Source organism: Ciconia boyciana, chromosome 10 (assembly GCF_034638445.1).
Source record: "Ciconia boyciana chromosome 10, ASM3463844v1, whole genome shotgun sequence".
In the NCBI taxonomy this organism is placed as follows: domain Eukaryota; kingdom Metazoa; phylum Chordata; class Aves; order Ciconiiformes; family Ciconiidae; genus Ciconia; species Ciconia boyciana.
In genome coordinates, this window is record NC_132943.1 from 20,697,501 (window position 1) to 20,712,015 (window position 14,515).

Genomic DNA, 14,515 nt, shown 5'->3' on the forward strand with positions numbered 1-14,515 from the left:
ATCACTTTCCTGAGTTTTTGCAGACAGAACATTAAAAGAAATGAACTGCAGAAATTAAGGTCCAGATTACCATTACCCTGTTTTACCTGTTCTTAGTTTAACACCGCAGAACAGACAGGATTGAGGAATACTGTTGCTCTTAGAATAGCAAAAATCTGGTTCTCTGTCACAACACAACCGTTCATCTCTTTAGTCCAATAATGTTTGAAGTTAAAGCTCTTTATATTAGCACATGCCACCAATGTAATTGTGAGGCAAACAAAAAATAAAGCACCACTTCAGGCACTTGACAGCAACTAAATCTCAAGAACAGCAGAATGGAATCAACACACAGGGTTCATGTCCTTCTGAAATCAACCCACTTGCACCTTGCTCCTTGGTGAGTATTGTCTAGCTTGAACAGAACTGAGCATCAACATGCGCTTTCTGTCATGTGTGGCTTTTTCAGATCAGCAGCTCTTGTTTGATGCACTTTTCCTTCAAGTCTACCCCGGCTCTTTAGAGGCAAGGTAAATTGTAGTCTTCCCAGTACCCTTTGCAATTTTAACACTACTGAAAAGGGTTCTCTACCCTATGTAGCAGGTTCTCTGTGTGCCAACATTCATTACATTTTTTTTTTTTTAAGTAGTATCACTGACTGCAACCAAACATTTTGTTCCATTCAACATATGTATCAAGCTCTTTTTGAGATATGCTAGGCTGTATCTTGCAGAAAGCATTTTCAAAGTCTTGATATGTAACTGGCCTCAACTGGCTGGGCATAATGGCTGAAAGGTCTGTGGCTGGCATGGCGTGGAGTGGGCCCACCACGGCTTCCTGACACAAGTGAGCCACATCTAGTCCAGAAAAGCCTTCTGTGCGCTGGACAAGCAGTGCAACCTCCTTGTCATTGAGACAGTAATTGTGCTGTGAGAGCAGTTGTACTATTATCTGGTGCCTCGCTGTGCTGTCAGGAAGTGGGATTAAAAGTCGTTTCATGAAGTACCTTCGAAGAGATTCATCAATTTCTTCTGGTTTACTCGTGGCGCAAATTACTACTATTTGGTCCTCAGCAGAAGTCAGTACAGTGTCCAGCTGCATAAGGAACTCGGTTCTCATCCGACTTACTGGACTGTGTTCTTCGCTCACTTGAGAAGAAAGGAGCATATCAATGTCACTAACAAAAATCACCGAGGGTTGGCGACACCTTGCCACGAGGAAGGAGGCATGGACAATTTTCTCTCCTTCCCCTAACCACTTTGTGACAAGGCCAGAGCCAGTGATTTTGAAAAACGTGGCCCCCAGCTGACTAGCTATACATCTGCCCATTAATGTTTTGCCTGTTCCCCGAGGTCCAAATAAAAGGATGCTCCGAGGTAGAGCAGTCAGTCCGTTGAATGCATCTGACCTCAATACTGGCCATAAAACCTCCTCCTTAATGACAGCCTTTACTAGATCTAGGCCAGCGATGTCGCTCCAGTCCACGGGAGGTCCTTGGTTGATAATCTCATTGGTAACAAGGTCAATGAGGTGTGTGTCAGTATTCTTCAGTTGTTCGTCCACAGAGTGATTGGATGAGGTAGCTGCACGAAGTCCCGGGCCTTGCATTGGGTGAGGGAGGAGCTGCCTGTGCTCATCACCGTGCTCATTCATTACTGGGGAGGTATACTTCCCAAACGAGTCACTCGATCTCGAACCCAGAGAGTTTTTAGCAGTACTATAGGATGGGGGTGTTAGAGCCCTACTGGACTGGCTGCTGAATTTCCTTTGCTGTTCAGAGGACATTAGCTGCTTTGTTGGCTTAAATGCTAAGGATGATGTTTCAGCACTTCTGTCAAAACCATTCCCCCTGTTTGCATTTGAAATGCTGTTGTCGGGCATTCGATACATGGGACTCTGTGTAGATCTCTGTTGGCCATAGCTGTAATTTCCATAACTGGAGTCCATTTCTCCTTGCCCTGCCATGTAGAAGGCTTTCCTTTTGAGAGAGCTGGCTGAACTGTTTGTCAGGGCAGACGGCGCGATGGGCGTCAGACCGTGGCCCTGGTAGGAGTAGCTGGGGACGGTGGTCGGGGGCAGAGGGGTTGGAGCAGGGATTCCTGAAGGCAGGTACGCTGAGGGTGGGGGGGCACCCCCAGGGCTGTACCCAGGGCCAACAGCGGTTTGAGGAGGATAACTGGCGGAAGGGTAGCTGTAACTGGAGAGGTTAGAGGTCCCGTTGTAGCCGGGGACGAGGGCTGGTGGCGGCGGCGGAGGCGGGGGCTGTAAAAGTCCCGAGCTATGTAGGGGGGACGGATGAGGGGATGGAAGTGCAGGCGCTGGCTGGCCACTGTAACTGGTATGCAAGTACGAGCCATTGTATCCTGCGGCGTATTCCTGAGATGGGAGCCCTGAATGAAGACTGGGAACGGTGTGACTTCCGCAGGTGCTGCTGGAATAACTGGGCTCAGCCAGGTTACTGGCCACCCCAGGAGAGCTCCCGATGCTGGCTGAGACGTCTGCGGGAGGGAGGGCTGCACTTACCCCAGCTTTGCTGGCGGTGATAACGTCTGGGACACAGTTCATGGGATACACGCTCTCGGAGTTCAGCGACGGCTGCCAAGGCTCGCTTTCATTCTTCCGGCCGTTCACCAGCCCTGAGGGAGCTTCAGAGTAATTGCTGAGAATGGGCCGCTCGGCCGGGCCTTCCAAAATACCGGAGTATTTTTCTGCATACTTTTTCAGAAGATTGGAGGCGGTGAGAGCCGAGATGTCGTCGTTGGCCCAGGCGTACTGGTAGGTGCGCTGCAGGTGGCCCCGGTAGGCTTCCACCTTGTGGGCAGGGGACCGGGTGGTTGAAGTGATATCAAAGTGCTGTTCTGGCCACTGAGCATGCTCCGGCGTCCACTGCATCTTCAAGCCTAGGGCGGCAGGAAAAAACAGAGTTAACCGTGAGCTCGGCCTTTTCCGGATGCTTTTAAAGGAGTTCTCAAACATACTGTCTGTGAACTTCTTCAGCTCTCTGAAACACTGTACTTAACACCACAAATCCTTAAGGAAAGAAAATGCAATGCCCTTATGAAGCAGTATAAACTGCTTGGTTTATTGCCGGCGCATACACATGGAGCCACATTTTTTGTCGATTCAGTAGCGGGTTAGTTGTTGGTTTAAAAAAATATAGGTAATGCCAGATTTCTCAGAGTAATTAAATAAGACTGAGTACGTTTTAAATACTCTGAGTGCAGATTTATTGTTAACATACAAGGCATCCAGCTGCTCTGTCCTCTCTCATCACAGTTTCAGTTTTATATTTTAACCAATATAAAAATATGAGACACAGCTGACAGATCACATCTAGGATACCTCTCTTATTTGGTACTGAACACCTAGTTAGCACAGTATAATGCACCCTGCGCAGAACAATATGACACAGGCATAGCAGGTCATTCCATAATCCAACTCTCATCTAAAGTGGTCCACGACAGTTTCAAATCTGCTTCGTGGAGTGCAGCAAAGCAATCTCCCAGGCAGCGCTCCGTCGCTTTCATCACACAAAGCCTACAACTCGGTATGAATTACAACTGGCTCCTTTCTGCCTCTCAGTTCTGTTGTTGAGGCTCTGGGAAAAAAACCAAGCATGACTTGTCTGTCGGTCTCCTTGCTTGCTCTCTCTCCCCCCCCCCACCCCCCCGCCTCACAGCCTCCGGGGTACAAAGAAAGAGGGTTAAAAAAAAAAAAAAAAGAAAGGAAAAAAAAGATGAAGAAAAGGAAAAAGAAATGAAGCCCAGTCCCTAAAAGTTCTGTGGCTTCCACAGCTGGCTATAAACCCCCCCCCTTATCAATAATAATAAAAAAAGATTAAAAAAGAAAAAAATGCAAATGTCATTTTAAAGCAATTAATCTTGTAAATAATGTGATGTGAATTATCCCCCCTCCTCGTAATCTGCCGTGCGCAGTAAGAGCAATTTACAAGCCTTAAGATAACCCCCTCCAACTCGTACCTATGCAGGGTAAACACATTGCTGATTTTTGTACAGCTGTATCAAATAGACCTCCTTAATCTCTCTCGTATTACCAAAAGTGATTTTTGCAAACGGTCTTGTGCCCTCTGGCACAGATTCCCTGATAAGGGGGAGGCCTAGTCGAAATGAAGCATCTGTGGCACTAGCTCCCCTCTGAATTACTGCAGTCTATTTTGACAGCTTCGACCCCCTCCTGTTTTTCTCCCCAACCCCTTTAGCTCTTCATTGCCTGACTCTGGCATCTGACATGGCCAGCTTAGCCTCGCTGAGCTAAACCTAACACAGCCCACAGTTTGGTAACAGAATGGCATGTTTATTCCCTTCTGACTCCCTCTTCCTTGTTTGCAAAACCACTGCACCAGACACTGGAAGTTAATTAGCAGGATGATGCTGTGCTAATTGTGTTAATTTACAAGGTTTTAGTCAAAGAGAATCATGCCAGGGCTGGCACTGCTGTCATGCTTCCGACTTAATGATTAAGAAATACTGAAAACAAGGTGGGAAGGATTGCAGTAATTACACAATAAATGAATAAAGCAACAGATTCATTTGCAATTATATTTTATTGCAGTTGCACTCATTTGCATGTGGATTCTTCATTTTTATTTTTGGATTCATGTATTTGCAAATCACCAAATCATTTAAATTTAGCCTGAAAACTGCAAAATACCTCTAATTGAGCCTTATATTTTATTAGTACAAGTACTGCAAATCTCAGTCCACATGAGCATGCCGTTGATTACTTGTGGATTTTTTTTCCTGAGCGTTCTCTTTCTCTCTCATTTTTCAAACACTTTGACAACTTGAGAAAAATGTCTGTTAACAATTATACAGTTATCCTATAAAAGTTAATTCAGAGAAGTGCTTTTGACAAATGCAGCTTTGAGACTGAGTTTTTGGCAGATTTATTTCTTTCATTTAGCATTAATATAATCTTTTTTGCTAATTGTTTCTGATGTTTCAACCACTGCCTTTCAGAGGGGGTGAATGTATCATGAAATTGGGTGAAATTATAGAAATCACGCTCATATGAAAAAAATGCAATTTTAATGAGAAACTATCAGAAGCTTTTCAGAAATCATACTTTGTTAAAGTCAGCCAGAAATCTGAAGAGCAAATCACCAAGAGCCAATTGCAAGTAATCAGTATCTAAAATTCTGCTAGTGTCATGGGATTTAATTCAAGCTTTTTTAAAAGGAAAGAATATTAAGATTCCTGTAATGTAGAACTGCCTAACAGACATACAAGTCCATTACCCCATTAAAAAAAAAGAAAGCCAAACAAACCAACCAAACAAACAAAACCTATCCGTGTTCTGTGATATTGGGCTTATAAGGTTACCAAAACACTGAAAGCTTCTGTTACAGAGACGCAGAAGAACTTGAGCAGATTGATGCTTCACTAGATACTAATGAACGGATGCCATGAGAAAGACTCTTCACAAAGAATGCACTAAAGCAGCAGTGAAACTTTTGAAAAAAAAGGTAAAATAGGCATGGATGGAGCAGAGAATCTGGCTGGGTTAGTACTTGTACTGTAGTTAATGAATATGCTTTTCGCACATTGTCTTTAATGGCTTGTAAAAGAAAGACTATTCAATTTAAAGAGAGAAAATAATGCAGTAGGTCAGAGCACAATAACATATATCATACACCACCCACTTAGCAAGCTTTTCAAAATACCTTTCACAAATACTTTAAAAATTTCATCAATTGGTCTTTTTTATTTAGAACGGATCATGTGCTTTTAAAATAAAACAATTCTATTTCTAGTCACAGTGGGGAGATTTATGTAGATGGTGTAAAAATTCAATTCTTTGAATTTTATTTGTCTAGATTAATTTATTTTCCTTATTATGAGGCTGCAAAAGAATGTCAGAAAATCTGAATTAGAGGAGGGGGGAATCATACCATCAGCATTCTTTATTTGGAATAATTGCTAGATAGACCAGTAGTTTCACATTGTCATGCTATCTTTGGATATGCTCACTGCACAATAATTGAAAGTTTATTTATTGATGCATATTAAATACCAATGCATTTAACAAAGGCTGTAAAGGCAGGATTAGGCTTTGATTAGATAAGCTTAAGAGAACAGGACTGTTCTCATCTGATGAAAGATGAGCATTTATTCCAGCACATTGCAATCATTAGTGTTGTTTGGAAGCATAGGTTAATAGTTAACCATAAGCATATTTTTTTACATTAGTATGCAGTGAAGAAATCTGTATTTACATGGAGTCCACTGGAATGGTCTGGACTGGGGGGTACAAATAGCCATTTCCTCAATTTGATATTAATCAAAAAAGCAGCAAACTTTTGCTAGGTTTGACTCCATTTGTTAGTAGTTCAATAATTATTTGACAAAAGTCAAATGTCTGATTTGGGAGAAAAAAAAAAAAGAAGAAGTTACAGTTTCTTTTAATTAATGCAAACACTCCCCCACCCCCCCAGTTGCTTAATGTTTGCAGCCACTTCCTCTCCATATTTTAAACCGTATTTTATTAGTTGCTTTTTGCTTGAGCTGATACACCTTCCTGCATTTCTTTTGTTAGGAATCCAAATGCTGATATAAATATCTAAAATCAGGTAAATAAGGGCATATTTAGAGGTTGCATTTTTTTTTTGTGTAATTTAAACTCTGACATAAACCATCGTCCTGCAGATAGTGTATTTGATTAATAACTTGCTGAAAATCCAGAAGCAATGCAAGGCTGAATGTATTTTTCAAAAAAATCTTTGCTAACTTAGGAATCCTCTGAGCTATCGACATTTTTGAACTGTGTAAACTGTGCTGGTACGGTCTGTAAAAGGCAAAAGGAAAGGATTCTGTTCTTTAAGTACAGGTATGTACTTATCAGAGAATTGCTTTTAAGATAAATTTAATACATTATATAGGAGAGGCAGTGTAGGCTTTTTTAGCAGTATCTATTTTTCCTTGTCCTGACAGCCCTGCTATACATCCCTCCTCCATAATTCTTCCAGTTGGTTCTATCTGAATTACATTTAAAGTAATTATAGTCAACAATTTCATTATTCAATTACTTTGAACCAACTGTTTGATCATTTTTGTTTGCCTTCTACTTTTGCGCACTTAGCCTGAAAATGTAAAATCTAATATATAATACTTCATCAGTTTCACATACAGTAATTCCATGTGGCAGAAATCCACTTACATATTCAGATTTATGAATTAAAATAAACAAAACAGAAAAAAGAAAGAATGCCAGAGTTAGGAAAAAATAACATTGTAATCTGAATGCAAAAAGGAACAAGCAATGTTCTACACATCCTGGATGTCCAGCGGGCCCGATCCTGCTGGGAGCGCGAGTGAGTTTCTGCATACAAAGAACCCTCCTCCGCTGGTGCCCTCAGTATTAGGTCAAACTGCTCAGCCCCTCACAGGGGCTGTTATCTGTTACAGAAGATAAAAATAAATAACTAGGCTTTCCTTTCAGTTTAAATAGAAGGGTTTCTGTTGAAAACAGGCATGGAAAAGTCCAGAAATACTAGCTAGGATCACACTGGGTGAAAACACAACAAAGGATTTACGGTGTCCCACAGACAAGTCCAAACGATGACAATCACCTTCTAACTAACCAACTTGGTTAGCAACGATCTGCTTTAGACAAAGAACACTGGGACTTTAGTAAACCTCTCATCTATTCACATCTCTAATAAAATAATCAAGCTAAAATTAAATCATATGCAATTGTACATATGCACTTCCAGAGGTTGCACTGCACTTCCAGAGATGCTGGGGAACAAGCCCTAAATAACACAGAGCTACTGTGCATGAGGAACTAGAAACAGGACACCACACCAACCTTCCCAACCAGCTACCAAAGTTTCAGTTTGGATCAGGGGCCTCAAACCATTCCTTCAACATATCTGAGGCAAAAGAAAATAATTCTTCTCCTGTTGTGGTCTCTCTGTTCCTGCCCTGTTCATCCCTAGAGTGCCTTAGGTCCTATCTAGCACAGGTCTGCAGGTTCATTTGTAAACATCAGTAGCTCAAGCAGGTTCTTAGCTTTAGGCATGTAGGTCAATATGATCTGAGCAACTGCTTAACATGCTGTTGAAAAGGGGTAGACTGTACCAAGGGCAAACAAGTAAATGAGATGCTTCGGATAACTGTCCATAACAGACTCGTAGGAGCACACTGTTGCAAGGTGGGAAACAACTCCAAACCCACAGCTCTGAGTACCACCATCCCTTTTCCCTCTAGACTTGCAAGTGGATGTGAACTTCATCACTTCGGATTGCTTACACATTTAGCCAAAGACTCCAAAAGTTGCTTCTGCCCACTGAACTGTTACCTTCAGCCCTGTGTCCAATTATTCAAGACATTGAGTATTTACACAACAGACCATAATGATTTTAGCCAAGGGACTGCTTCTTGTGGACATGCAGAGATCAGCTTTGCCAAAACAGCTATTGACTTAAATAGGCACTTCACTGGGAATGTGCCAGGACTCCTCAAACTTCATACTTCAGTGTGAGCCGAAGGTGTTAGTACCTTGAGGATCAGGCCCTAAATCCACATTTTAAAATCCTTCTTAAGCATGGGACAGAGCTGAATAAATGAGTCATGCCGTAACCGCTGTTTGAGATGTAGGACACACAACTCCCTGGGTTTGTACTAAATCTGATAATATTTTGTAAGACTGTATACTGTCATATGTCCCATAATAATAAAAATTAATTCAAGATAAAACATTTCTTTTACACTCCATTTTTTATTAATAAGCATAATTTCAGCTGTTTGAAGATAGTGCAACTGATCTCTCTTAATTGGAAACAGGAGGGATTTTGAAGAGTGGATTGAGCTAATTATGTTTTGCAGGGAAAAAAAAAAAAGGAAAGAAAATGATTCCCACATTTATTTTCTAATTACTCAGTGAAGACCTCTGCTCCAGTCCATGAGGAACTCCTTTGACGTCAAAGGATTCAGTGGGAGGAAGAGCCTCCAACTGAGCTGCCCAGCCGTACGAGCCCAACTTTGGAAGCTTTTTTCAGTAAGTGGCAGTCACAAACTCATGAAAACAGACCTGGAAAGTGCTCTCAGCGTTTTCTTGGTAGGGGTCTGTTCTTCCTCTTATTATATATGGCCTACGCATGCCACGCGCATCAGTGGGAGCAAGCTGTTGGCAGGGTGTTTACAATATGATTCCCATCTAGCAGGGCTAGTGAAAACATTTCAATCTTTAAAACAAAACACTTAAATCACAAGTAATATTGAGGATCACATATATGTCAACAGCACTTAAAGATAAAAGCAGTAAGAAAAACGCAACGTATTTTAGGAGAGCCCGGACTGCTTAAAAATGAAATTCCAGAAATGGAATCTCAAACTAATACATCCCAATTATCTAATTTAAATACTGACAAATGATTATTCCTTTTAAATCACACTTTCACACCTCACAACAGCAAATTGCAATACGTTTACAGCAAATGAGTTCTCTCCCTCCAAGCCCCCTCCCTGCCATTTACATAAAGCAGTGCCTTTGATAGTCACAAAGACATTTCTGGCTAAATGGCCTTTAGCAGATCCATCAGCTTCAAAGGCATTATGAAACAGAAATAAGGAGAAATAATAGTCAAGCAAGCAAAGGGAAACTGGGTCCAGAGATGACACTATCATATTTTGCCAGCAGAAGCAGGTTGGATCTGTAGGTCAACCAGGCAGCAGCCCACAGAGGTGGATGACAGAGACTGTAGCTATTACTTAGGCACCACATGGGACCTCCCAGGATGCTGCCCACCTCAGAGGTATCGGTTTCTCTGTGGCAGCAGTCCTTAAGCACAAAAACATTCTCAGTTCAGGGCTCCATCCTTGCAGTGTAATCACAGTGATGCACTATCATTGTGTACCATAAGTAAAACCATTTACGCACGCATGTGTCAGAACCCTTCTATATAGAGAACTGGTCATATTTGTGATTAATTGTAGTTTATCTTTAAAATATTTTACTATGATAGTCTGCCCTCACTGTACTTGTTTGTTCCTAACACTTTTCTAAACCTACTAGAAAACACGCTAATGAAGACAATAATTGCAATGAGTTTTCTTTTAACTTATGATGAACTTCCTCTTCCCAGGCTTTACATTTTTAAGCTGTTTCTGTCAAGTACCTCCAAACAGTACCATGCCTTTAAAAGACGTAGCATATTTTGTCAATGCCAAATGAATAAGACCATAATAATTTCTGAGAGAATATGCAGAAGAACAGTAACTGTAAACAAAAGTAAGCATAACTTGTAAAACAAAGTCACTTTTTGTAGTCCACTGAACACACGCTTATAGCTATAATGTATTTTTAAAATATTTAATATACCACATAATGTGCAATTTATGCCTATATAAACATGAGAATCAATATAACTACTGCAGGATAACTCTAGTGATTCTGTGAATTAAAGTATCCACGTGATAAAATATAGTCATAAATGAATATGGAGTTTGGCCACTTGGCACAAGTATTTATGCATATTTGCAAATGCAAAATAGTTTAGACCTGGAGCACAATTCTGCTCCCACTGAAGTGCTTACTTCAAGCCTCCAATAAACCCAGCTGAAGCCTTTAGAAGTGCAGCAAAATGCATACTCCTTTTTAAGCAACAAAATAGCAGAAGTAGCCTCTTCCTTGGTTCCCCTTCCAGAAGTGGAGTTTGAAGCACATTTACCTTGAAAGAACATAACACAAATCCTTAAAAGCAGAGCAGATAAAATATACTCACTGCTTTATCGTGTTTCTCACATAATCAACTGCAGCACATGAAACACAGAGCCCTGAACTTGTTTTTTGGCAAGTAAATGAGAAGCAAAAGGAATGAATTTTCAGCACTAGGGAGCCTCATGTGGAACATTCAGATCCTGACCTAAACTCTTCCAGGAAAAAAAAAAGTCTGAAAATTATAATTTTCAAATATTGGATTCTATTATTTTTTCAATTTCTGTTGCTAATCATGAGTCAGTAAATTGTTCCTTTTACAGGATTCTTTTTCATTTACACTTAGAATTATTGCTTGGTTCCTCGCTGTAAATGAAGCATTTTTAAAACCTTTTTTTCCACGTATCTTAAATCCATTAAGACAATTTCCTTCTTAAGCTCACTTCCTTTTGCCAAATGAAGATCATCAGGACATACCACACGTGTCCATAGGGACAGCAGAGCTAATGAATATGTATGCTTTATGTCACAACAGAGCACTCCCCTTGTTCTGCAGTATCGACCTTCTCTTATGTGAGTAAATAACAGGTGAGCACTTGTGCATGAGGATAAATGGGGTTAAAACTGCCATAAAGGGACATACTTTATTCGAACAAAGTGGGTGCACAATAAATAGAGATTTAAGTGATGCTGAATTATTTTTTATATCATGCTGTTCCAAAATGTTACAAAATAATCTTGCTCTAAAACACAAAACCAAGATACATAGCAAGAGTTATTTAAACTATATTTCTTTCCAATTAACAGCAGCAGCACTCTGTATAAATTCCACTACATTATGTTTTTTATATATTTTTCAGTCATCATACTTTAAAAAAAAAAGTATGTATGTATTTCATAGCTTTATGTACAGCAAGAGAAGGTTAATTCCAGAGATTTATCTAACCAGCTCCATTCGCCTTACAAATATGGAGGCAAAGATCAATTTCAGTAAGTTTCAAATAACCGTAGTCTGGTTTGACCCAATACACTCAACTAACAAGAGTGAAAAAGCAAATTTATATGGGCCAATAACACAATGCTCCAGCCTGTAACCAGGAATACTGCTTTCCTTTAAAGCGCTTATTCCAAAACCTACCAACATAGGAAAGGTATAAACAGTTGCTTTACTGAGATTAGAGTACCTCTGCTAATTAGCTAAATGAGAACAAATACTGATTAAATGTATATATAGAAATAATCTGATACTCAAGAAAAAAAATCCCTCTTGAGATGACTCCACAGTGTACAAAGCTTTCGCAAAATTTGTTTATATTATTTATGCATTTTGCTTTTTGGCAATCTACACATTAATTTTTAATGAAATAGTAAAGAGATGTTGCGTCTCACACTTCGATAAAAATATTCTATAGCCAGGACTGGGTGACATAGTGCATTAATTCAGTGTCCTTCACTCCTGGGACCCGCGTATAATTTAGTCCAGCCTGAAGAAAATAACTTTGATCTGAAGGCTGTGGAAAAAGCTACATATGAAATGAGTTTTGGTGGGTTTAGTGTTGTTTCTTATATACAAGACGACATATGAAGATAAACTGCTTTAGAATGCTCCTGACGTGGCCCAGGATTAAGAGCAGGGAGCTCTTAGCAGAGCTCATCCACTCTCTCCCTTTTCCTCGTCGTACCAGACACACACGACACACATTTCTCTCTACTATAAGCATCAGAGCGGCTAGCACTGGCATACACTGTCTTTCCAAAGAGAATATCCTGCGTATTCTGGTATTATCAACCAGTACGCTTCTTTGCTCTCTCCATTAAAAAACCCAAACAAACGTCTATATTTCAACATGAGAGATGACGTTGTAAGAAGGGATGATGTTATCACAGGGAACCCGAGATTTCCTCCCCAAGGCAGGGAACACCTTAGCTAAGTCATCGGAATTGTACTAGTCACGCTCTTAGGGAAAACAGAGCTCCGGCACGGCTCCTTCCCGGGCTTGGCTGCCTGAACAGCTGACCCTTCCTTTCCTTCCTGCTCCCCCCAAAGCAGAGAAACAAGATTAAAAGCAGAAGCATAACCAAAGAACTGACATCCTAGAAACACTAAGCTGAGCTAAATCTTTTCCCCACTTAAACCTTTCAATTATTGTATTCCACAAATTCCAGAGATTCTTTCTTGCTCATTGAATAAAATGCATCTGAATTAACTACTGAAAAATAGAATATAGCCTATTTTTTGCATGCTCTTGGTTTGGGACTTACTGTATTGTTTCCTGAGCGTTTGAAAGGAACTATATAGATTGTTCAGTTAGCTTGACAAATTATCCGGGGGACTGGGGAAGGAGGAACAGGGAATGTTCTATAGACAAATATAGAAATCTCTTTCTATATATATGCATATACACTTATATATTTTACACACACACTTGCACCAGAGAGAGAATGTCTTAACTGAGAAATTTAACTCTGTTTATGCTGATATTTTTGCCATATTCCTAGAGAGAGTGGGAAGGAAAAAAAAACTAACTCCTCATGTTGTATGTTGATTCTCCTTTCTCAAAAAGAACAAAGTTCATCCTGCAACAGGAAAAGTTGAGCCATGTCCTGAAACACACAGTATGTCGCTGAGAGGGTGCACAGGCATTTCAAGGGGCAGAGGAGAATAACGCACTGGCTTTAAAAACAGAAAGAAATTATAGAGCCCAGCTGATAAAATGTCACGTTCCTTTGCAGCTGTCACACAAATTCAGCCTTTTCCGTAGACAGCCTTGAAGAGACAACAAAAATCTAAAGCATGCGATGATCATATCAATAACTAACTGAGCACTGTTGATAGCTTAAATTACAATAAAATGTGTTATTTTTCCTGTAATTTTGTCTATAGTGTTACTGCCTATGTAGTCACCTAATGATGAAATAGTTTTAAAATTTGCTTCAGGGTACAAAAGTCAAGCTCCACTGATTAGCATCTTAAAGCGCATGCCAGGCACACATTTGTATAGCTGAATAATAGCACTTGTGTTTGTATGATGTTTTAAAAAACAAAAAAAAAAGCGCTATTTTACTTGATGTTCGATGATGCACACTGATGAAATTCCTTTCTCTCACAAAATATACAATATATCACAGCTAACTGTAAGAATTTCAAAGAGAAGGTAGAAAGGTAACGTCACAAAAAGAGCCAAAAAGGGTTTTTCGTGTCAATATGAGATGCCTAGACCCTGAGGTTCACGGGCTTGATTCTCCTGTCACTTCTCTGGTTTGAAGTCACAAGAACCACTGAAGTTTACAATTTATTGTGAAGGAGATAAATGTGCCCCACTTTTTACTTTATTATTTCCTTTTTAGGCAACAATTATTCAGCAGTTAACTACACAAACAATGTTTTGTTCATCAGCATTTTGGTTTTGTGCCACATGTATCATAAAAACTCATCACAGAAAATATTTCATTAAAATCTAGACAGAGACTTCTGATATTTGCTGCACTGGCTCAGTTTCTGATTTATTTCCTATGCCTAATAAGGTGGCTTTCAAACTTTCCCAAATGTGAACCTTCCTAAAATTTGCTGAAAACTGACTGGACAGAAGCCCGATTTCAGCCACACTCTGAGATCCCAGCCCAACATACCACCTTCAGCAGCACCGCATCTTCCACGTGTGTCCTCCTTTTGTCATTTCTCCAGTCAGATTTTATTACAAGGCTTTAGTTACAAAACTCTCCATCAAATTTAGTGTTAAATAATATTATAAAAGTGCATGCACATGAATTTAATATTAAAAATGCTCTACACTATCAACAGGAACATTAGGATTTCACTAAATATTCAGCAACTATCAGCTTAAATTCTTTTTTTCCA

The 14,515-nt window shown here is 40.0% G+C and overlaps 1 protein-coding gene across 7 annotated transcripts in view; it reads right to left on the reverse strand.

The window, feature by feature from the left end:
- The window catches only part of FIGN (fidgetin, microtubule severing factor), a 104,459-nt gene that overhangs the window by 6,755 nt on the left and 83,189 nt on the right, over window positions 1-14,515 (reverse strand). For all 7 annotated transcript variants that reach the window (XM_072874576.1, XM_072874582.1, XM_072874577.1 and 4 more), the window contains one exon: window positions 1-2,879. This exon is cut by the window's left edge and continues 6,755 nt beyond it. In XM_072874576.1, the coding sequence (XP_072730677.1) occupies window positions 631-2,879 (2,249 nt within the window). In that variant the 3' untranslated portion in view covers window positions 1-630. The remainder of the gene's footprint in view (window positions 2,880-14,515) is intronic.